At 37.9% G+C, this 25,407-nt stretch overlaps 1 protein-coding gene across 1 annotated transcript; it reads right to left on the reverse strand.

Moving 5' to 3' along the window:
• Positions 1-12: 12 nt before the first annotated feature.
• On the reverse strand, positions 13-24,780 carry DHX32 (DEAH-box helicase 32 (putative)). Its single transcript, XM_086752840.1, has 11 exons — positions 24,511-24,780; positions 21,843-22,036; positions 19,972-20,344; positions 17,402-17,647; positions 15,143-15,242; positions 14,877-15,035; positions 5,484-5,675; positions 3,924-4,073; positions 2,637-2,827; positions 1,580-1,761; positions 13-293 (listed from the first exon to the last, which is right to left on the reverse strand). The coding sequence occupies exons 1-11, from the start codon at positions 24,778-24,780 to the stop codon at positions 101-103; spliced, it is 2,250 nt and encodes a 749-aa protein (XP_086608966.1). The 3' UTR covers positions 13-100.
• Between the last annotated feature and the right edge of the window lie 627 nt (positions 24,781-25,407).

Here is a 25,407-nt window from a genome sequence, read left to right on the forward strand (position 1 = left end):
TGCTCTAAAAGTTCAAAATAATTAATAATTAAGATGGAGATGTATATTGCATATACTCTTTTATTTATATTTGTCCAATATATGGTTGTTCAGTCTAAAATCACTGAATAATACATCTTTGTTCAGGGGGAGTTTGGGGAAAGTTTTCATTTTCTTTGTTGTCATTGTTAGTTTTCTGTTCCTCCTTCATGGTTGAAACAGGTGACAAATGATTGATCACTTCCTGCAGAATGTCTTTACTTTCACTAGGAGGAAGGTTGCTGAAATAATACTGAGGTACCAGCTCCACGAATCTGATGAGAAAATAAGAAAAAACATTATTATTTTTTTTTTATTGAATTTTAAAATGTTTGAATAGCTATTTCCAGGCTTCTGCAAAAAGACACCAGCAACATACTGATGCATACAGCTATAAAGTTGGTATTTTCACTCAAAACCAAAACTGCAAGATGTAGTTGTAGTTTGTGCTTTCAGTAGACTTGTACTTCATGTGCTCAGTCTACACTTCAGGGGATTGTTGTTCAGTTCTCAGTGCTGCAGATTGCATTAAATAGTAATTTTTTTCTGGATTTGAACATATTTTTAGTTCAATAAAAGTATGAAAAAGGCTTTCTTATAAACATTGAATATGGAAAAGCTAGGACAGTGAAACGTGTATTCTCAGTGTAAAGACAGTAGTGTTTTCTTGAATCCATAAACAGTTGATGTGGGACGATTTACCTGGCTGGGTGCATAAAACATGTTGAGAAAAAGATTTGCTGGAAAATAGCTTTTCAGGGAACAAAGAAATTTCCAGCTAGAATAATCTATGAGTACACTGTTGTGTTAACTCATCCTTGATTTTTTTCTGTCTATTTTACCTTGTAAGAAACTTTTGCTGCTTGTAGGGTGATTTTTTATTTTTATTTTTTTTAATTTTTTTTCCAGTGGATTAATTGGTTACAGTTTCAGTGGCAGACACTGAGACTTACTTAAGTACCAGAGCAGATCAGCACACATTAGGAAATACAGAAGACTGACTTAAATGATGTTTTGGTTTATTTGAAAAGAATAGTAAGGATATGAGATTACAGTTCTTCCCTTTTTTAATAGTTCTGGGCTCTAATGTAGTGAGTTTTTGGAATGAAAATGAAGACATCAGGCAAAGCTACACACAGTGATAGAACAGTACCGGCAACAAAGAAATAAAATTTATTCTGCGTGTATTCACTAGTGAATATAAAAAGTGTGAAAAACAACAATTTTTTAACCTTTCCAGTGATGCCAACTCCTCTTGCTTGACTAGACTTGAAGATTGTCCTTCTCTGTTGTGCCTATTTTATGGATTTTTTAAAAAAAAATATATTTTTTTTGTAAACCCACATTTGTACGTAGAGTGAATCAGTTACGCTTGGAATGATTTCTCAACAGAACCAGAAGATTGCTAGTTTTATGACAAGAAAAAGGAGAAAGTGACTGGTGTTGACTTCTCCAAGCATTGCTCTCTGTGTACACGCGCATCCTTACCCTGTGTGTGACTGAAGTTACACTTTGTGATAGAGGTATGAGTGAAGAAACGGTTTCGTCATTGGTAACTTACAGATGGGGTGATATCTCAGAGACGACTCTGATGGAGTTGTCTTCTGATATACTGAACTCGTGGAATAGGACCCACTCAGGAATCTTTCTGGTGTTGTAATATGATGAGAGAGGATGGAGCTGGGCCACTTGTCTGTGTGTTAACATTAAGTAGTTACCTGAGCCATCTACATCACGAGCAATCTAAAAGAAAATGCAGAGAGTTATCCATTAATTGAATGTTCAGGATGCGTAGATCAGTGATTGCCTATTCTATCAAAACCAGGAATTAAACTTGTATTCAGATACTTTCAACTGGAGCGTCTAAACCTCTTCCCTAATTTCTGCAGGAAAGCTAGGGACTGGATACTGTGAAATGAGGTTTAGAGTTAGAGGATGTTGATCTGTGTATTTGAAAGGAAACTGTCTTCAACAAAGGAGGGCAGGCTTACGCAGTAAGTGTTGGAATTTGGCTTTGAAGGGTCTGTGTGAAAATGGATGTATTCTTAAAGAATTGTAAGAATCTAAAATAGAATATGTGGCTGGGCGCTTGAGGTAGTGTAGTTTGGCGGAGTGATTCTTGTGTTTAGGTGGAGCATAGTGATGTGAAAAAAAAAGCATGTTTTCAAGTGGAAATAAATGGATCTTTCTTGTTTATCTTTACAGTTAGAGTACCTCATTTGGTTGAGATGAAGAAAGCTTTGTATCATGTATACCTAAACGTATTCAACAAGTCAATTCTCTGTTTCCAGAATATTTTCACAAAAACATCTTCAAAAAGAAAATAAGATCTGAGAGAATATTACAAGTTAGAGTTATTTGAGGTAAAGGAGTTCTTGGAGTGAAGGGCGTATTGACAAATTTCCTCTTGCAGTGAAGTGTGTGGCCTTCATGCTCTGATAGCTGAATGCCAGAGAGAAGATTGGGATTGGCAGAAGTATCTGTCTGATACACCATGGAAAAAATGGCTTTTGTAATTTCTGATGATCAAAAGACTTCACTACCTAACTTAAGTTCTCTGGAAGCATTCTAGGTAAGTTAACAACGCAATAAGATGAAACCACAGTATTTTTCCTTACGTGCATAAAGTAACCAGATAAGAGAGATTTCTTAATGCTTAGTATATTTTCTTTTGATCCAAAGTCCGGTTTGGAAATGGGCAACTCAATACGCTTCATAATCTCAACTAGTTCGGCTCTGATAATTTCTGCCATCCTCAGTGCAGAACAGCTTAGGAAATAATCACGACACCATTTCTCATTACTGTAGTCTGTGGAGGAAAACACAGTATTTTGACTTAAAGCAAAGTCTTACTGATAGGTGCTATCCATATATACCGCTCTGTAAAATGGTCTTTGACTGGTGGAATAGATTAAAAACATTTTGGAGTGAGTAGCTGTGTCAGAGCTGTCCAGAATTCTGATAACAAGAACAACGTGGACAACTTAGGCTCATTGATCTTGCTTGTAAAGTAGGTGGGCAATTCTCAGTATCCTTACTTAGTTTTAGGGAATTCTAGCTATATTTTTCAGAGTAAAAATATTCAAGATAACTTTTTTTTAGTCTCTAAAAGGTAATAGCTTCAAGCAGAATGAGTAGCAACTCTGTTTTCAGGCTTTCCTGGATTCAGGCTAGGATATGGAACAGAGATCACATTCATAGTGCTGGGGATGGTCCTGCATGCTGGTAAAGGACAGGTTCTGTTGGACCTCTCCTCAGCATTCAGCGTGGCTGAACGTGAAGCAATCCTACTCTCCTGTCCTAAGTTTTTACTTGGTATATGCAAATCTGTCACTGCATTGTCTAAGTAGTGGCCTCAGGCTCAATGAACCTGCGCAAGGTGTTTGAGCACGGGAAAATGCTGTGAAGAGCGTCTATCTTGTGCAGTCCTCTGGCTTTTATGTGGTCTCCTGTAAATGTGAACTTTACTACTTTCAATTTTTTTTTCCCTTAAACGTTCATTTTAGTTGGCAGCTGTCAGAAAACCACCGGAATTGTTAGGCTGCTGGGGGAATCGGGTCCCACCTCAACTGTGTTTATGTAATTTCACATCTTAGACCTGGATTATGTGCTTTTACAGGAGAAACAGTCTTTCTCATTTCGTACAGTGTCACTCCAAGTGACAATTGTAATAGTGCTTACATGTCCTTGTTGGATGAGGTACACTGTCCTGGGTCTCTTTGAATTAATTTATAAACTGGAACTATTATTTGTTGGTAGTGGCTACTATCTTAGGTTTCTCTTCTCTCTGCAAGTTAGCAATTCTAGAAATAATTATTCACAAAGAGTTTACGAACTAAATGTCAACAATGTTCAGTTTAATCGATGACAATGTACTTCATTTTCCCTAGTACGGGTACACTTACATTGGCTTGCGGAGTTGGCGTTGGCTTTCTTGAAGGCGTTGAAGACATTGATAAGAGTAAAGTGATCTCCTGCAGGGTGTGAGAATTTTCGCCAGCAAGTAAGAGCAATCTCTTCTGTTCCAGGAGGTGTGTGTAAGAAGCAATTAGGAGCTTAGAAAAAAATCAAGCCAGTGGTTATTAAGACACATAGGTGCGTGCACAAAGAGTAACTCCACTGATATTTTTGGTTTTTTTTCCATTTTCAGTTCCCTTTAATCTTCAGTGTTGGATTGCTACTGAAGAACTGAATCTATTGCATTCACTAAAATTTTATTTATACAAATGTTCTTTCAGTCTCTTACTTAGTTGATTTGTGCTGTAAACACAAAAGATGAGCAGAATTTTCGTAGGCTGATGCCAAAGATGCTTCATAATGACATGATGCAATTTATCCAGAATCAAAGCGTATGGTTTCTTTAATATAAAAAGAAACTAAATCCATGGGTGTAATGCCTTAATTGCTCCTGTGTGTTGAAAATTGTGCCTTTCAGTGCATTTTACTTCTGTTGTGGTTACTGTACTACATAATTGTCTTTAGTGATGGTTGAGCTTTTTAAAAAATAAAGTGTGCCTATGCTCTATTGTTTACATTTCTTGTATGTAGTTAAAAATTTAATCACAAGTTTAGGCCCACTATTAAAAATCATGCCAGCCTGAGCATAAAATCAAGTTGTTTTACAAGCAGAACTAATGCAGCTTGGTGTCCTGTGGATTCATGTCCATACTGCCTAAGACTCTTCACCAATTTTGGGGCCTAGGGTGTTCCTCTGGGCACAGCACAGTAATGCCATGCCAAAACATTCTCTGCAGACAAGGTTAAGCTGTGGCTGTTGAGCAGTAGATCGCTCTCAACCATTGGATCTGTACTAGGGTTATGCCATAAAACCAGTAGCATAGTGCTATATTGTTAGGAGGCCTGTGTGTTTGTTTGAAAGCTCTTTCACATCAAATGAAAGAGGTTCTATAGCTAACGACCTTCTAATATAAATGTTCTTGCGCCAGACCTCACATGTCCGGTGTTTGGGGCCAGCTGGTTTGTCTCACAATGCTACGTAGGACCGGAGTGATCCATCAGGACAGGATGGTGTGGATACTTAAGGTTATGTTAGTTTTATAAAATATTTAAAGTGAAGAAACAAGACCACAAACTAATTCTTTGTAGGTCAACAGTTCGATATTGTTCGTAATTAGAACTTCAGTCTGTAACAAATGTACACGAATATGAGATAAGAAAGTTTATTTTGAAGGGATGTTCTGTGTCTGCTTTCTGACAGAAGGTTGGAAGTTAACAGGGCAGCTGAAGCATGGAATTGGAGTGCTACTTATGAATTCATTACTTGGGTTTCATTGTGTGCTTAAAGTAAAGACTTAAACAGCCACAGATATTCATTTACTTGAAATAAGCAGAATGTGAATAACAAAAGTTTGCCTTTGGGTTGCCCTTGTGAATAGACTTTGAAAGAGTCTACGTGGATTTGGCAGGTGGCATAAGCCGTGCGGTAAGACATTATTTATGAGTACCTGTTACCATGGCCGCAATGGTGAGCATTTCGTCAACGCACTCAAATTCACATGAAGCCAGAATTGACTTTGACAGTTGTGGATCCAGGGGAAATTCGGACATAATAATTCCAAATTCAGAAAGATTTCCATCATTATCCAGGGCTGCTAGATAATCCAGATCTTCCAAAGCCTGCATCAGGCTTTCAGGAGCTAATAAAAAGGAAAGGTAATACAAATTCTTGAGAATGGCTACATATAAATAAATGAATTCTCATTCTAATACTTCAGTATATTTTCTGTGTTAAGGTTATGTAAGTCAGCTTCTGTCATTTGACAATGAGTAAGAAGAAAAAGTCACTAATTAGATGAACGGAAGGCTGAGAACATTCTGGAGAAAGAAAATAAGAAGTAACAATTACAGGGTTGCAGAGAACTTCATTGATCTCTTTCCTGTTGGAGCAGTTCTGGTCAAAAGTCAAGACAGAGTGAGTGCTGAGTAGTGTATTGCCCACAGTCTGTGTCAAAATCTCCTTGCACTACTTCAGGTATTTTTTTTTGTGTGCATGTTTGTTCTTTTTAAAGAGGTGGTCACATTTTCGATGGGTGTTGAGAGATAGCCAACAGCTTTGGGAAAGATTATTATAACCAAAAGACAAGCATTTACAGAGGTTGTAGCTGTTTTCATTCTTGCACGTATTTGGAGTGCTCTTGGTTGCCTTTTTAAAAAAAATTGTTACTATTTTTTTAGATAGTTTTTCATGATGTCAGAAGGAGAATGGGAACGTAGTGGAAAAAAATGTCTCCCTAGCAGTTGGCTGTAATTTCTCACTGTAAAAAATTAAATGTTCAATTTTCCTTTATTGTAGGTTATAATTTTTTTTACAACCTACATAGGTAGAAGTGAAAACAGGGAGGCAGAAAAAATAATGAGTGAGTATAGGAAAATAATAAGGTAGGCTGAGAGACTAATTTGGGAAAAAAAGGAGGAAATAAGTGAATTTGGGCCACACAGTGAGTAGGGAGCATAAGTACAAGATGGACTTGAACAGAGGCAGATGTGAAGGATACAGTGAGTTAGAATTTAGAGTTTAAGATGGGAGTCTGAACAGTAGCAGCAGAGAAGGAAGACAGAAGTATGGGGTTTGTATCCTAGACAAATGCACGTCGAGGCCTGCCAGGAGTGTTCAGTGTGGAGATTTGCTGCTGCATACGTTGAACACTGAGCTTTCAGGCTGAGGTGATCCACATGTCTTTTTTTTTTTTCTGCAGGCTGCTGGGATATCAACAATTAATTCAGTTCTGATCAACAGCATATTAAGCTTTGTCTATGAGGAGTACCTCCACAAAACGTAGGTGTATCTCCCTCTTTCACGGATGAGGGTGAATGAAATCAACAACCCACAAGACTTGAAGATGCAGAAAAAGGCTTACACACACAGACACAAATATGCCTTTTTCACCAGTTATTTCTCGATAGACAAAAAGATGGCATTTGCAGTAGCTCTTCTGAACCTCTCAGCTGGATGGGAGTGAATAGTGAAGGAGTTTGACAAAGACTCTCCTTTTTCATTAAGTATCTCGCTGAATTTCTCCTTTACCATTTTTTTTCCTCACCATTTTTCTCTTGCTTTTCTGTGTCTGAGGCAGTGGAAGACAGTATCAGCTTATGTATATCCTAGCTCTTTCACTGTTACTAACTGCTTTTTCTTTTGATAAATGATGCCAGAAGAATGGGAAGCATTATTCTGACTTTTTTTTTTTCAGATTTTGAAAGAATTAATCTTAAGTGTTTTCTCAGCAACACTTTGTTCTGCTGCAAGGATGGTGTAATGAATTTTGACCCTCACAGCTGCAGTGATAAGAAAACATGTCTGAAAGGACAGGATTAAACAAATCAGTACTTAAAATGAGGACTTCAGAAGGTCTGTAGGAAATCTGCTGTTGATGAAAGGAGATCTCTCTGGCAAAACAAGCGTAGAAGACCTTTATGTGCAACCGTGGTGGCTACAGTTCTGAGGCCAGAGAGAGTGAACCTGGGAGCTGACTTTCCAAAAAGTAGTTGCTAGAGCATGGAAGGCATTGGTGGAAATCTGGGAACTCTTGACGTGTGAAGGCTCTTTCCTTCCAGCTCTTTTCAAAGGTAGCTTGCTGTTCTAGGTCTTATTGTAATGGCCAATATCTTTTATGAGTGCCAGTTCATTTAAATTCCTAGCTGCTTTTCTGTCACTACAGCAACTTTTTACTTATTCCAGTTTAAGGAACTGTTTGATATTTTCTCTCTGTTTTATGGATAACAAGTTAAATTCTAGTCCCATTGAAATTGGTGGCAAAAATTCCACTGCAGCAGGACTTAGCCATATCCTCAGCCAAGCGTACCCGGCTCTGGGAAACTAATGACTGCACTGGCAATTTTTCGGACTTCTGTGGGCTGCTGTCAGCTTGCATATTAATGTCAAAAAAAATCTCTAACACAAAAAAAAAAAAAAAACCCAAAACAAAACACACCACAGCTACCCACTTAGGCAGGGTGCGTATTTGTTCTTCTATCTCCGTTAGTAGATGATGAGAAATAATTTTTTTGCTTGTATTCATGATGAATGGGAACACGTCTTTGACAGGCTACTTCTGCATTGCGAAGACGAAAAGCGAAGCAAGCCTGTGAGGAGCTGGTAGGTCACATTTAGCCATAGCACCCCACTCCAGGCACCCTGCCTTCCTGCAAGAAAATCTGGAGTTCGGGTGTTTACTTTGTTGGCAGTGAACTGTTAGTTTATTGCCATCACTCCGTAATTAACTACTTATAATAAGTAAAGAAAAAAGTAAAACAGGAAGCAAGCAGACACTTGTTTTTAACTCTTTTCTGTTCCTAATGTCTGAAAGGGAAAAATAGTTTATTAATTCCCCTTACATGAGCTTTTACGAACTATTCTTTTGAACTATTAATGTTGTGACTTTGCGTAATTTTAAAACACTTAGCTATCAGCTTTCAGAGAAATTCTCTCAGGAGTCTGTAAATTCCTGTTAAAACTGTGGACTTGTTTAATTTCAGAATTAGAGTTCGTATCTCTGCCTGTAAACCATGAGGGGTTTCTCTCTAGAGAGAACATTAGTTATCAGACATACGAGGTTTAATGGGATAAATGATGAGCCCTTGCAAAAGCTAAAGCATCTGAGAAGAAAATGCTTAGGAAGTTTAAAGAAATTAAAAGTGACAGCTGATGAAGAGTAAGAGTCGGTGACAACACACAGGTATCAGTGACTGAAAATACGAGGAGAGTAAAATGGTCGTTCAGACAGATAGTAATTACTAAGAAATCGTGGAAAGCTGATTTCCAGAAATCAACAAAGTGGTTTGTGCTAGAACTTACAAAATATATGGTTATATGGCAGGCAATTTCAATCCCCTGATAGCATCAGTAATTTGCATTTTTATACTCTGGAGTTAGTTGCCTTGAGATTTATAAGCACAAATTACTTCCCTATTTTGCTATGAGCTTCTTTAAAAAAAAAGACGACTCCTGGAGTTTTATTGTGTTGGAAAGGACATTATGGTGAAGGTAGATTAAGCAGGTGAAAGAACAGTAAAAAGTGAAAAACAGAACAGGGCTTTCAGATATGGGCCTGCATTTTGAGACACAAACTCGATCAATAAAAAGCCATTGTGAGAGCAGCAAATGATTATTTGAGGGTTCTTTATGGTATGATTCCTATTAAATAAAACTTATGATAAAACAGTAGTGTAAGTGTTTCAGTATGGACAACTCTTCTTTAAAGAACAGAAATCTGCATCGTCTTGTAATGATTTCTAGCAAGCATCGTTATTTTTAGGGCGGCTTGCCATCGAGCAAAACTGTGAGGCTTTGGGAGTCGACTGCTGTTTTCATGGGAGTAGAGTTAAAAAAGAAACTCCTGAGATGTGTCCTGTGCTTTCAGCAAGAAACCGTCACATCCCTGGAAGTTCAAAAGGTATTTCCTTATCTGATCTTTTCTTTCCTGTACCAGGGTTCTTTGGCTACTTAACGCTGAGTTGCCCTGGGCTTGTCTCAGGAAATCTGACCAGTTTTATGTAAATACAGATCCTGCTCTTGATCATACATAGGCTTAGTAAAGCAAATGTGTAAATAAATGATATTTTTAGCACTGAAATAATTTATCTGAGTGTTTCAAGTTGACTTAAGATGATATTCTTTGTTTCACAGGTTTTTTGTATCTTTGATGTGAACAGAGTAAGTTATGTTTCCAGTCTTTTCAGTATCACATCCTATATGGTGGAAATTGAAGCGCTTACTGTGTGATAAAGTAGATACCAAAGTATTATTCTTGTTGCATAAGGAAGCAAGTAATTTGGCAATTTACCAAAAATTCTGTAATATGTGTATATGAGATAATATAATAATAGAAATAGGAATAAAACGTAAATTTTGTGATTATCAGTAGTCCATTTAACTGCCATATTGTGCTTATCTGGAGGATCAACAGGTCCTGTGTTCTGGTCTCCTACTTTGTGAAAATTTTGATGAGGTAAAATATCTGCTTTTTGATAGATCTTTTCTTTCCATAGGAATAACTGTTATAAAGTTAGAGCTGACATGGATGTCAGGTGAAATTTAGTGCCAAGTTTTCTTCAAATTATGCAAAGATTTTTCTGCTGCAAGGACAAGCTTCTGTATGCAGGTTCCATCTGGATTCTCTTTTTTTTTTTTTCTCCTATAACTTCTGAGGTAGGATTTTTTTTGAGTTTGCCTTGCTCCAGTGCTACCAATTCTGTAACTATTTTTTTTGAAATTATAGTTAGAATTTATCACTAAAAATTACTTTTCCAAATTCATACTTTGCCGTCTTTCCATTCTCCCTTTTGCTGCTTCTTCACCCCTCCAAGCCGGCTGGTTGAGGTCCCTGCTGCCTTTTCTGCCAGGAGGGACAGGCAGGACAGAGGCTGACCTGTGTTTTCCAACCGTAAATATCTGGAGTTAGAGCTGCACACCGGGGATAGCACGGACTGTACAGTGAAGTTGGTTTTCTATCTCCTTTGTGTCATCCTCGCGTGACTGCGCAACAGTATATTCACAAAGTGTAATTTAAAGAATATTATATAATGGCATAAAAATATTTTAATCATTTTGGTTTCTTTAGTTATTCTCTAGTAAATGACATGAGAGTAGTCTAGCTTTGCCAGTTGTGAGCTACCCCTTCCTGTTTTTGGGATGCCCTTTGTGATACCAGCTCCCTATTATAAGCAAATGTCTATATGCAGTGTGGCATGTGCTTGGTTACTGGGCTGTACTCCTGCCCGTCTATGCTATCAGAAAGCTTTTTATTAGGAGATCTATAATACTATTTAATCAATGAAATTCAGAAATTAAAACATCAAAGAATCAGCAAGTGAGCTTAATAAATCTTCCATGAAGTGATTTCTGAGCAGACCTTACATGGTACATTGTGTGTTTTTTCATTAGAATACTGTCAAAGGTAGAAACTCAAACAAATCTTGTTTGTGAAACAATTAGAAATTATATGCATTTTTGCAACTCTTCTTATTATCGATATTCTAGGAATATATTCTCCGTGGGGTTAGAATAGCATAGTCTCAAATGGCATGGTATCCATGACCATCAACAAATATTTTAATCTGGGAATTGTTTCTGGTAAATCTACATGAATGCAGAATCTGCAAACTGCTTTCACCTTGATTTCTTATGGAAATTTTACATGGCTTCATCTTTATACAGATTTATGTAGTTTAAATAAGGATTTTCCAGTGATTTACAAAAATACCTAATGTTGCTGCAGTCTATGGGAAAGGAGTTCTTTTGTCCCGTTATATAATGTAGTAAAGATCTAGCTGATTAACTGATAAAAATGTAAAGGCATCCCTGTTATATTGGCACAGGAATTGAAATAATGCACTCCAGGACTGCAGTGCCAAATACACTTTTGTATGGCTCATCAATTCTAGAAAGGGTAACAAGTCTGCTACATTTGCTCATCTCGATTATAGTATGAATTAAATGCAGCAGCTGTAAGCCTGACATGTTTGTTGCTTTCATAATGCAGTAATGAGTTGGAGTTAATCCACAGTTTTATTTTTCCTCAAAGAGCAGCAGAAAAAAAAAAACTTCTGCACATTGTTGTTGAGCAGAAATAGAATGTTTTACTGATGTAATTTTTGTTTCTTTACTTATCTGCTGTATGTTCTCTACTTCATGTACAGGGAACCGACTGTGAAACACTTGTCTTTGAATTCTTGCTGTGGGTTTCGGTGTTCTTTGGATTTGTTTGTTCCGCAGTTCATGTCCATACATTACTCTGTCATCTCAGTGAAAACATTTTGTTTAGGAGAAATTAGTCTTGGGTTAAAAACCCCCAAAGCCTCTGTTTCAATCACAAAAAAAAAAACTTGAGAATGTTAACAGAACAGAAACGGTGCATGGGAAAGGCTGTGGCACGTGTGGCACGCGGGAGATGCTGCAGTGTGTTTACTCTAATAAAGCAAAATCAAGTCCGAGGAGATGGAGACAGAGTAGTCGAGCCCAGGACAAATGGTGCTGGGGAGAAACAGAAAGGCTCTCTGTGGTTTTAGTATCTGTCTGCTCTAAACCAGCACTTCATTTGGCAGAGTCAAAGGAGAACATATGGAATTACTGCCCTGTCTTTCTCCTTGCTTGTTTGCAGGGATTTTTGGGATCCAGCTGATCTTGTGCCGCATTTGGTTGAAGGTGGGTGAATTTACTTTGTGTACGTTGTTAGCAGATGAGAATAAGAACTGTTATGGCCCTTAGCGTTAGAAAAGCCACACTGCTTGTTTTGTGAGCTTTGTTGCTCATCTTTTCCACTTAGATTTGTATACCATCTCAGAGATCCCTCCTCTTCCTCAGCCTTCTTCATCCCCTCAGGTTACAGAAGGCTTGTGCAACTAAACTGGCTGCAGTGAAGATAATGAACCCTTTTCAAAAAGGTAAGAATCTCTCGCTTGTGAGAGGATGCGTTCCATCTCTGATAGCTCTTCTCTTTGCCTCCTCTGCAGCTCTGCTCTGCAGCACGTAACCAGAAAGGTGTCACATCTATTTGATCTTCTGACTAGTCGTCAAAAAACTTCAGGGCTACCCTTTAACTGGGTACCAGAGATATTTGGAGTTGGGCGTCAAGGACTCAGTGATATCACTTTGGAGTTAGTCCCTGCTTCTGCTGGCAGATGCCGTGCTCCTTCAGCCACCGGAGAGCCGTGTAGCATTTGGCGTGCACGGTAGGTTGGGGCTGTCCCAGCACAGAATGAGAAAACGGGGGCTTTCGCAGGCTGGGATTATTGACCCAGAGCTCTCCGGAGGATGAGGCACCCAAATGAAGGTTTTATGTACTTGAAAGCTTGACATCTGTCTTGAGTTCTGTCAGTTGGTCTAACAGAGTAATTAACTCCCCTTCCAGGTCTGCTCACTCAGTATTCCTGTATTTCCTTTCAGAAAAGTGTATTTCACTCCAGGTGTTTCACACCGTCTGTATTCTGATGGTGTGAGCTTTACGGTCATCTCTGGAGAATTGTGGTAGGGCTGTAACCTCAGTGTTAGTAGGAAAGAGGTTCATTGCCCACTTAGAAGTAGGAAAAAGAAAGCCCAAAGGCAGTGAGAGGCGATGTGTGATGTATCCTAGGATAAAGGAAGAGTTGTACCAGGCAATTAAAGTGGTGTTTCAAATGTTTCGTTATGTGGGGCCTTAAGATGAAGGAGACCAGGAAATTGTGCAGACTTTCCCATCTCCTTTCAGTGGACCTCCTGCAGCGTTTGTGGGATTTTTCCTTTGTTCAAACACTTTGTCTAACATTCCTCACACTGTTTCAGTCATTCCTCAAACTTTTCAATACTTTGACCTCGCACTTTTGATCTAGTTAGCAAAAACTTTTTCATATTTGATGCCTGTCCAAGTAAAGCTGATGCATTCCTCAAATGCCTTTGCAATATTGTACACATCAACAAGATGCTTTCTTCAGCCGCATTATCTCAAAAATCCAGACAAAACTTACAATTCCTGCATCTGTGAAATCCTTAAATGCCTCTAGCATTTCATTCTCTACGAATACCAACTGTCTCCATGGTGCCTTTTCATCCAAAAATACTGAATGCTTTTCCTAATGTAACTTTACTAATTCATTCTGCAGTTCAAGAACAACTTTCTTCATGTCCAGTAAAAGCACTAATACATTTTACAATAGTTTTCTTTTTAATAAAATACTTTCTAAATTTGAGCGGAAGCCAACTGTATTCTGTAACCATTTTCCATGAAAGTTTCCTAGATTCAACACAGGAGGTGACACTCACAAAGCCAAAATACTCTGGTTCTCATCAGTCTTGAATTAGTTACCACTCAGACTGGCAAAGTTTTTTTCACATTTCTTTTAGGCGTGTTTCTGCTAAACGGCTAGACAAGGGAAAAGTAGAATATATTGTACTTAAAAATTCCACTTACAGTCTATTATGACATCCAACAGTGGGAATTAAACTCTTTATTACTTTAATTGATTGTGGTGCACAACACATAGAAGACAAGTGGTTGTTCTAATTTTATGTATGTGCATGAGGAAGGGGAGGATAATATAAGAATTCTTCCTTTTTGCACTGGAAAATTATCATATATGAAGCTAGCAATAGGTCATATGATCCCCAAACCAGTGAAACTGGTGCTATTTCCCTCACTTTAACTGGCTGCAAATCAACAGCAGAATTTGCAGTGGTACTTGGGCTTTATGGCAGGTCAGAACAGAGGGGAATATCCTTCTACAGAAAAAGCCCTAAAATATGAAGTCAGGAAAAAAAAAAAAAAGCTACCACTTTCCTCACACTCTTGCCCCAAAATTCAGAGTATTCCCTGTCTAATACTGACAGTTTATTCAGGTTTCTTTCATAAATAATATTGTCCTGAAGTAACAGCTTATTGTAAATTGGAGGTGGGAGATGCTGGAGGATGAGAGGAAAGCTGTTTTCCTCCACATATATCTCCTAGGTAACAACCGTGGTTTATTTGGCTTGTAAACTTTTGATTAAAGGAATATATTTTGTTAGATATCCCTACAATACTTTGCACAATGGGATGCATTTTTAGTTTGTGGGTTCCAGGAAAGTAATATGAAACCTAGATGAGGTGATGTTTGGAATATTGATTTTTTTTTTTTTTTATTTTAATTCCAATTCCACTCAGCCATTCATTGTCTTTTTCAGAGCAAATATTTCACACATGGTACCATTTTTCTAAGTGCAACTGTTGCGTTGTGAGATGATCTAGCAGGTAAGTGGTAAAAGCAGTGGCGATTCTATTGCAAGTACTTCAATAAAAACCAGTACTGTGAATAACAGAGCTGAATTAATCTTTAAATAACTGCAAAAATAATAATAAAACTGTGGAAAATTGGTGCATCGTCATTACCTGGCCTGCTTATGAAGTCACAGTGTCCTAAGCCTGCTATGTCCATCCTCTTCAGGAAGAGAACCATGCTAGTGAGGTTTGACTCCTGTATTTTGGCTGGTAGATGTGGTTTCATTTCTTTGTGTGTAAATTCTTCAGGATACAAGCAGAAGAGTTTTCCTGGAAGAGATTTCAGGAAAATTACCTTATTTTATTTTTTGCTTTGCCACATTGATTCTGTGAATAATTTGAGCTAATGGATTTAAATTTTGAGCTAGTGATTCTACCTGATGATGACATGCCCAGAATTTGTTTATGCATCTCTGCTCGACTTTTGCTGATAGGCTGCGTTATAACAGAGTCTGCTCTGATTCTAGGATTGTAAACCTTTAAATGAAAGAGATATTAAGCATCAGATAAGTAAGTGAAGACTACACAAATAGTAATGGTCTGTATTGAATTTTTGTCTAGGTAATTTTACAGAAAGTGTAGTAACAGTTTCATTTCTTTTTATATCACGTATTTCAGCAGCTTGGAAATGAGAGCAGTCAGCACTGTGATAAATTGATTGACACTTACGTTTTGCAATAACTCTGTAAGTATACTCAAGATAAATGTCTTTTTCTGAAGAAAGGTACCTTACTAAAGCACAAGATGTGTATCTATGGTATCAGAAAGAAAAGAATAAAAAAAGATTATTTGTTTCTTCCAATGACAGAATCCCAACATTGACTGATAACAATTTGTTCCATAACTCCAGATTTTTGTTTTAATACTGAAATCCATCAGTTCAGTATGGGAGACAAGGACTGTATCAAAGATGTACAATGCTCCATGTTACTTTTTTCTTAATCGTGCTTTATTTTGATTAAACTGAGGAGCCCATTCACTCACTGTTCTGACCACCAGATGATGTCCGTAAGGTTCTGTAGGATATGGCAAGACATTTAACATCTGAAATAGGCAACTTTCTGGTAGCGTCATCGGAATGGAGTTTGTCTCCTTTAAGCAGGATTTTAATAAAAAAAGATAAAATATGCTTCAGTGCAGGTGACAAACTTATTTTCCGCTGGGTAAATTTATGATATGTCCCTACTGCAAGGCCTACAAGGGATTTTGTTCTCCACAAAACTTTGCCTGTTCCCTGTGTGTTCAGCTGACTTTCAGCCATATAGATTGAACGTGAATTTGAACTGTAAAAATTGCATAACCAACAGAGGTGATTTGGTGGCCATCAGGACTGTGTTGAAACCGATTTGTTCCCGTTGCTTCATATTTTCTGACTCACAGAAATCTGGAAGCACTGAGTTTCAGTGGAAGTGAGATTCATTTCCATCATCCAAGACAACTGTATTTTCAGAAATAAGTTGAGTTATGCATGATCTAATTGAAAACTGCTTTTAGACTTTTGTTCAAAAGTATGACAGTTTGTTTTTCCTTGGTTTGAAACAGAGTTAGTTTATAAATGCCAGATGAGGAGCTTGAAAAATGACAGTGTTAGAAACAGGGGGTTTTTTTTGCGGAAATTTAGGGTAGTGGTGTTTCCCAAGCTTTTGCCTAAACTACTTTCAAGGCTAATCAGCATTAATGATCCCCATCCAAAATTTTAGGAACACTTAACTTCATTTTTGGTGGTTCGTTTCTGGATTATATAAAGAAAATATATTATATTGTTTCTTTTGCCTATTACTGGAATATTTATTTTGACTAGCAAATCACGTAGGACAATTTACAAAGACTGTAGTAGTGCAGCTTTCCAATTCATGCAATGACTTGTTTCTGCGTACTCACTCAATCTTTAGGATATGAATTTAGTATAAATGAAAGAAACAAGGCATCTTTTCTGCAGCTGCGCTAGTCCTTCCCAGGACGAGGTGGAAAACAAGAACTGAGGACATACTTAGAATGATCTGTAAAAGGTGAAAGGTTAATTTTGATAAATTGCAGCATTTTGAGGTACTTGGATGGAAGCACGTGTCCAGAAGGAGCACAAGCAGCTTTAAAAAGGAGTGGTTCCCTGTAGCATTATGTGATCTGTGACACTGCACTGATTACTAAATTGTTAAATGAGGGATGAGGTTAATCTACTAAACCAGATAATCTGCCAATAGGAAGCCAAGAACTGATTGTATTTTGCTCTGTCTGTAAGATACTGAAGAGATAATTATAACTGATAGGCCAAAACTAAGGTGACATAGAGTTTGCAAATTAAATGTCATTGGTTTGGTGCCCAAATGAATGGCAGTTTTGGCTGTGAGTGTTAATCTGGCTTTAGAAACTTGAAAATTCTGTTTTCTGACTGAATTTAGGAATTAAGCGTCCTCTTTCTTCATTTTCACATGAGATGCCCATGACAGTTATTTAAATTTTGTTAATTTGAATGTTAAAAATATTATAGAATCTGACATGAAAAAAATAGAAAAAGACTTGATCCTTTAGAAAACATTTGCACCAATCTATTAGCTGCACATTTCCCTTTCCCCCACCCTGGAAAAACCTTATGCATAGCTCATTTTTGGTATACTGATTTTGGTTAACTTACTAACCTTTCTTCTTTCAACACCGACGTCAATGACAAAGGTTACATTTTTAATCCAAATCAAAGACTCTCCAAAGCTTGTGGTGAGGAGCACTTTTCTTCTGTATTTGTTGCAGCATTTCTGTTTGTCTTGATTTGGTTTGGGAATTAGGTCTTGTTTAGTGGGGTATAAAGGAACTGGGATGAGTTCTCCAAGGTCAGGATTTAAATTAGACTGTTCCTGTCTGATCATTTGGTAAGCTTTTTCAATTTCCTGTAATCAAGAGAAAGTTGTTTTGGTTTTTTTTTTCCCCCTCATAAGTATGAAAAACAAATATTAATATTTAATTTTAAAGCAACTTTTTAATTCTAAAATGAATGTTAACTATATATCAAATTCTAACAAGATTTAAATCTCACATGATTAATAATTAAAGGAAAAAATGGGAACAGAACTATGTATGAGAATTTAGTGGCTGTATCTGCTAACTGTAGACAAGGGAAAAGCTGGGCTGGTTTTTGAAATGTCTTTTTTTCTTCTGCCATTTTCAAAATAGTCTTCTCTGGCTTTAATCATATCCAAACCAACCTCCAGGGGAGGACAGATGTGCAAAAATATAGTACAGGAATAGCAAGACTGAGAAATTATGAAACAGCCACTAAATTTTATGAATATGGAACATGTAGGATGCATCCACATCAGTGGTTTAGTGCCAAAGAGGTTGGTGCAAATTTGTGATGTGACCTGCCCCACTGGTGAAGTCGTGTGCGGAAACCTCCCTGCTTCACCCTAACTATTATGTTTAAGAAGATGTAAGTACTGTAAATGTTTTATCATTTTTTTTTCGTCCCTAATGATTAGTAAACTCTATGAAGACTTAATAAATTCAATAAAATGTCCCTAAGCTGTGTTAATGGAACATCACCTTGAAAACATTTTCACAAATTCAGAGGTCGAATATAAATGGTAAAGGTTTTTCATTTGTTGTCTTAGTATTTTTTTTAAAATATAAAATCGTTTGTGTTGCAAACCATTTTTTAAAGGTCTACAAAAATCATTATAGCCTTGTTCAGTTTGAAAGGGTTGTTTGTTTTGTTTTTTTTTTTCAAAAGCATTTTTATTATCAAACAGTTTTCAAAATTGAAAAAGCAGATCGCGTTTCTATTTGAGAGTGCTACTACATTCATAGTAGTTACAGGTTTAAAGTATTCCATAAAAATTCTTATAAAGCTATGTCAGTGCCATCTAATAGCAAGGCTGGCACCAAGAAGACACATAAATCGTAATGTTCTTAGTTTATTCATATTTTTGTTCAGTTTAAAAGACAGTTGAGTTCTAGGGAACGATGAGCCATTAGCAATGTGAAACTTTAAATCACGGTTAAGCGAGAACGCGTGGGATGTGAACTGTGCAGTAACAGCTCATGACGAGTGTTTTGTTCATTGTGAGAGAGAGAACCAAGTAATTTCTTCTCGGCAAGAAAGAAATTATTATTTTAGTATCGTGTGGGACTTGCCTATCAAATGTTTTTTAGCCCAAATGAAACTTTCTTGCCAGTCCTTTGAAATGGAAAGATTATGTGTTTTCTGTCTAACATTACTTATTGTAAATACGGGAACTGATACGGAGAATTCAGTAATTCCTCGTTTCTAAAAGTTGTGTCTATAAAGATTACAATTGGTTATCAGCATTATTAAAATTGATTATTAGATTACACGTCCATCCCTTTTTACAGTGCAAAGCAAAACTACCTGGCTAGTTTATGGTAATTTATCTTTGCTTGTAAAAAGTCATTATCTGCTGGAGCTACAAAGGTGGATTTGTTATTCTAAAGCAGATTTGATGATACAAAGTGGAAGGTTGAAGATCACTCTCAGGAAATAAATAATAATTTATAGGAACTTCAAGTCTCAAAATATTAATTTAATGGGCAGATTGCTTTGACAGCTACAAAGTACTGTGATTTTGTTTTTTGTTTTTTTTTTTTTTTTTTGAGAAAGTCCTGATTGAGCAATCCTGGCAGCAGTGAATTTAGGGTGTCACTGCTGTCTTCGGGGATTCAGGGGTGCCACTATTTAGAACAGAGGATTCCTGGATTATCTGTGGCACCTCCAGAGTGACATTTGCAGCCGTAAAGGAGAATGTGAACGGAAAAATCTTGTTCAACGTAAAAACATTCATGTGAAGTAGGACGTTTATGCAAACTGGACATGCTTTTGTCCCTGCAAAGCAGGGATAGCACAAAGTGTTGTACACCCGATGCCAGAATAGGTTGCAATGTATTAAATCCCTGCATCTGTGGCCCTTGTCCCTGTACGCCACCTTTGCTACTTTTTGCATCACGCAGAAGGATGATGGACTTTCTTTAGGCCTGCAGAAAATCTCATCATTCCTTGTATTAGCTTCTGCTGTGTGTATATAATACAGTGTTATGTATACCATAACTTCTTTGTAGCGAAGTTTATCACTGAAGTGATAAAAACTGCTGGCAGTGTCTGGTGTCTTAGGTACTGGCAACAAGATACTTACAGGTCATATAAAAACACAAATGTAAATTGTTTCTTGATTAAAATCAGAAATACTGGTTAATAACTTACTTGTTCACATGCCAGAAAGATCACAATGTCTCCCTTCTCTTTTGTGTGGTGTATCTCAAAGAGCAGTCTTAGTGCGGACAGAAAGTGGTCCTTCTGAATGCTGCAGGAGTACACGACCTCCGCGTGGTGTTTGCTTTCCACTCTTATGAAGGGGATGCTGCCGTAATAACTCTGCAGTGTGCTGGACATGTGAGGTGCAGTGAGTATTACCAGCCTCAGCTCTGGTCTCGATATCAAGACATCTTTAAGAAGGCCAAGTAACGCGTCTGTTGCGACAGTCCTTTCATGCACATCATCCAAGATGATAACGCCGTAGTAGCTCAGAAGAGGCGCAGACATCATTTCCCTTTGTAGCATTTCATCTGTACAGTACCTGCAACGTACAAACAGAAAACTCTACAAGGGTTCTTGGAAGATTCAAATTCAATTGTAAGAAGTTAAGTCAGGGTCTTGGGGACGGCTTGGTTCTTTCTGTTCTAACAAAAAAGATTTGATAAGAGCAGACAGTCTGTATTATAGGCAGTTCACAGTGTCAACTACACGTTTAAATCCTTCTTTAAGTAGCTGGAAGCTGAGTGTAATTCAGTAACATTAAGTGGCACTATGGTTGAAAGGATGCTCTAAGCAAAAGAAGAAATAATTTTGCCTTAAAATCATCGCTTATATTGCTTTTCATCTTGCAAACCATCCAAGCATATTGCATGCCATAACCAACTCTTGACTTAGGAAATAACACTTGTAGATGAGGAAAAGAAGTTGTACACATGCACTTGGGGCAGTGCCAGAACCAAGATGAGAGATTAATTGATCCCTTAAGCCCCTCCTCAACTTTCATCCTTATTATTCCTGCTACTGGGATTTTTTTTTTTTTAAGGATTTTTTTTTTTTTTTTTTTTTTTTCTGCGTTGCTCAGCAGGACTTCGAATTCTTGAACCAGGCTTCAATGTATGAGGGGATAGGATTCATCTCCCTTTCACATGAGGAGCAGCTGCAGGGAGATGTGCTGCAGGATGAGGTTTACGGAGTTCTCCATGAAACAGAAAGGGCGTGCAGAAAGGAGGAAAGGAGGAGCGGTTGAACTTGATTGTCAGAAGTGGTGAGTATCCTCTTCTCCATCAGAAATCAGTGGCTGGGAAAAGGCTTAAGATCTGGATTTTATAGTTTGTGCCTGCCATGTTAATGAACTAGAGAAAATACCTCTCCTAACTTTCAGAGAGGCTCAAAATCTGAATCCCTGTGTTGCTGCTGTTACCTGCCTGTATTTAATACATTAAGTGCTTTTCTTATATCTTAAAAATCCTCCTAAATGCTTTTTTCTCTTGTAACTGAATATACCATTTTTAGCCATGATTTTTGATTCCTTTTAAATTCCGGCTTTACTTTGTGATATATTATCCCATGTTCTCTTATGGTAATGAACACTCCTGTACTGGAAAGCAGAAAAAGAAAAGTAGAATGATATGGAGGTTACTGAGGGGCTTAATGAAGTTTTGCACAGCCCTTGTAACCTTGCTCACTTAAATCTCTACTACAGCTTAGCACAGAATAATCATGCATCATTGAAACAATAATATTTTAGCATCATCATCATCACAAAATCTCCAATAGTTGCATTTTAAAATATTATGTGCAACTCTATAGAGCAGTGCTGGGGTTTTTTTGTGTTTGTTTTTGGTTTTTTTTCATACTGTATGCAAAAGCCTTTGGCGACTATCGTGATGTTCCCCCACGGTCGTTAGGCTATCTGTGCCGACGGTGTCAGCAGAGTGCTGCAATGAAGAGCAAAGGACTGGAGCGCTGTTAGCTGCAAACTTTTGCCCTTGCAAAGAACCCTAAGCTCCATTGTAGTTGGAAGGCGTTAAAAACCAAACCTCAGGATAGTTTCTGTGGTGCAGCAGCTTTCGAAGGGGATGAAATACCCCACTTCATGGCCAACGTTGACGTCCATTTCGTCAGCCACGCGCAGTGCCAGCCACACCGCCGTCCGCTTGTGTACCTGCGTGCATACGACTACACCGTGCTGATAGCGCGCCGAAAGGCAATACTCAGCACACCACTGGGGAACCTGTAAGTAAATAAGACAACAGATGTATTTGGTATTTAATATCTTCAGCAGAGACTGTAACTAAATCAACCTGAGCATCCGCTCCTTACCATCTGCCTGACTGCTGATGGATCAGCTGCACCTACCACAGAAATTCTCTGCCTCAGTAAATGCCAAGACCCAGAGTCTTGTCAGTAGTGAAGAGCTGGAATGGCATGGTCTAGAAGGTTTACCTGGGAATTTCTCAACCTGACTTAAGATACAGAATTGGCCTCTGGGAAGCAGGTGACGCCGGCAGTATCTGCTGGCTGGTCCAACAGCGTTAGTGCAGTTGTTGTCAGGGGCGTCTCAGCTGGCTCAGTCGTCCCAAGAAGAAGAGGGTTTCAAACTGACAAATTTCACAGTAAATGTATGTGATTTCAGATTAATTACTCTGTAAACAAAGATAAATGAAACTGAACTGCTCCAGAAACTTATGCAGTAGCTCTCTAATGTCTATATTTACAGTAGAAAATCAACACTAGAAAATAGTAATGTGTTATTGTCGTGAGAAAATAAAATTACATTATAAATATAAATGTTTAAAAAACAGCCAGCAGTGTGTTACATCTTACTAAACTTGTTTAAGGACAATTTTAAAAGCTAATATTTCTTAGCAAGTAGCTTGTTGTTATACAAGGTTTATTTTGTGTAAATTACAGTCAATAACAAGGAGTAAAGACTTTGCACTCCAAAAAATATGCCAGGCACCAGGTGAGTGTGTATCCTTTTTACAGGAACACAGGAATTTTCAATAAGTATGATGCCTCTAGTTCAATATATAATTTCTGACAGTGTCCAGCATCAAAGTCTCTGGCACACACAAGATGCCTTCCAACAGTAATTATCCTCCAGCTTTCCCTGCAGGAAAGTTTTCTCCTGATCCCAGTTATAAACAATATGCAGTATTTTGACCTACAACTCTTGCTTGAAAGTTTTTCTCTGCTCACTGTGGTAACAGACTTAGATTGTTATGTATTACTACAATAGAGTTTGATAGTCCTAGCGGGTATTTATGTGTTTAGAGATCTTTGCTTCAGTGATGTCTTTTAACATGATTTCTGTAAGTAATTTTGTGTTGGAAAAAGCGTTAGCTCTTGGCTGAAGTGAGGGAAGGACCATCACTTCTCCCAGAGAACCAGCCCTCCTGATTTCAATCCTTCATTCCCTGAGAACCTTTTCACCTTCTTTTGCGATCTGCCTGCGAATCCGCTGTGTTTCTTTCCTGATATAGCACTAATCAGAACCAAAACATGCTTTCTGAGTAAGAATATGCGTTAAATCCAACATAGGCATTGCAGAGTCTACTGTTTCTCCTGGGCATTCGGTGTGATGATGGACAAAAAGAGGATAAAATAACAAGTTTAGTCGATATTAGGGAGGAGGCAATAAAATTTTCCAGTGGAACAAAATAGCGTCAAGCCACGTGCAGCAGGAATGATACATTGATAAAATACTAAGGGAATTTGAAACAAGTCCTAAAGTATTTTACACTTAGCCTGGGCTTCTCTGAAAACTGTAGAAACACACCTGTGATTTCAGTAGGGAAGGATTTTGGCTGATATGTTCTGTAATACATTTGAAATTATGTAGCTGATAGTTTTTCAAGTTGAGATGTGGTATTGTGTACAAACACAGCAATAATTTACAGTGCACATACTGATAGACACATGAAAATTGTATGTGGAATTTTTCTAAGGTTCTGTGTATATTTGGTTCTAAATTTTAAACTATAGTAGTTAATGCATGTGGTCTTCAGTGTTCAGAAAGGGCTTGGTATTTTTAGATTTCTTATTCAGTACAGAAAAAGTTGTAGTTTGAGATTTTTGCTAGGTGTTTATGACACTGTGTCAGACAGTCACAATCTGAGAAGTGTGACTCTTGATGCTCAACTTACCCTGAAGCCCAAAAGACATATCAGTCAAGTAAAAATGGCTTGTAACGAACAAACGTAAAGTAAGTGTCAAATGCTTGCGAATATCTGAAGAAAGTTATTTAAATGTATGTTTATATATATAGTTTAAATCTATATTTGACTGCATTAATCTTTATTCACCTTCTGTATTTCACTTTCCCTCTCTGGCCTTAATACCTCAGGTTACGGTAGACGGCTGCACATCTCTTTCTACACTGAGAACTGCTGAACTCAATACATCTATGTGTGCGTACGCCGCGGCTGAACTCTTCAGAACTGGATGTTTTTATATTGCAGTACCATACAGTATCCAGCACAGCAGCAGCCCACTACTGACAGAGACAGGTACTGGTACAACATAGATCTGGATACTGATGTGCCTGGTGTAAGTAAAGTGAATAGTAAATTCAGTGCAAAAAGATTTTTCTGTTTTAAAAGTTTGTAATGTTAGTAAGATAGTAAAGTAACGCTGAGAAGTGTGCAACATTAAATGTTCTAAAAATAATAATAAAAAAAACCCAACCAAGTTTGTTGTACTGACCTGGGAGCTCTTGCCAGTCTTAGCATCTCCTGACACAATCACAATTTGATTATGAAGCAAACTTTCCATGAAAGTATATTTCTCTTTCCATACTGGAAGTTCTTCTCTTTCTTTCATGAGTTTATAATAACGGGAAGAGTAAGGCAAGCCATCGAAAGGATTAAGCTCTAAATCTTCTCCACATACAAGTATTTCCTCTTCATCACCGTCGCTACAGTCAAGTAATTCTGAAAAGCAGTGGATCTCTGGAGAAAAGGTTAAAAACTCCATTTTTTTTCTTATATTATTCCCAGCAAAATCACATTGGTAATGGAAGGAGTCCTTTGTGTACTGATTGATCATTCAGGCCTCCTAAACCTGAGGAAATCCATTGCTGCTGGCTTCAAGGTTAGTATTTCCCAGCTCTGCAGTTTGAAAGTCCAGCTGCCTTCGCCGTGGTCTGTTCCGTGGTTTAATAACCCAAATGAGCCTCGAGGAAAATATATTTTAAAAAATCATGCAAACTCTTCAAAATAGCATCAATTAAACCAAAAGATGTTAAACAGGAGCTGAGTAGCTTTTGCACTCTAAAGCCAGACCACGAGTACCAGTGTTTGCTGTTGTCTGCGGCTGCTCGGCCGGGCTGGAGAAAAATTGGGAAAGAGCGCGCGGAGCCCGACCTTTATCGCTCCCGGCTGCCGTGAATAGGGAGGCTACAGGGCGATGATTGTGATTCCAGAGGTGGTCATGTGGCCGGCTAATCCCGGCACAATGGGGTTCACCCCTGGGTGCAGCAAAAACAGCGCCGGGGCTGCGAGCGTGCAGTTGATGGGAGGTAGCTGCTGCGTGAAAGCGTCCGTCGGGAACAGGCAGTGGTTTTTATTTATGTTATTCGCAGTGTTTTAGAAAGTCAGAGTA

Source organism: Chlamydotis macqueenii, chromosome 7 (genome assembly GCF_036417535.1).
Source record: "Chlamydotis macqueenii isolate bChlMac1 chromosome 7, bChlMac1.mat, whole genome shotgun sequence".
Lineage (NCBI taxonomy): Eukaryota > Metazoa > Chordata > Aves > Otidiformes > Otididae > Chlamydotis > Chlamydotis macqueenii.

Bases quoted from the DNA above. Each gene is read 5' to 3' on its own strand.
- DHX32 (XM_086752840.1), bottom strand. From the start codon at position 24,780: ATGGAGTTTTTAACCTTTTCTCCAGAGATCCACTGCTTTTCAGAATTA. The intron at 4,074-5,483 runs GTACTCATAAAT...TTTTTTTCTAAG, and splicing joins CATTGCGGCCATGGTAACAG to CTCCTAATTGCTTCTTACAC. The intron at 1,762-2,636 runs GTAAGGAAAAAT...ATTTTCTTTTAG, and splicing joins TATCTGGTTACTTTATGCAC to ATTGCTCGTGATGTAGATGG.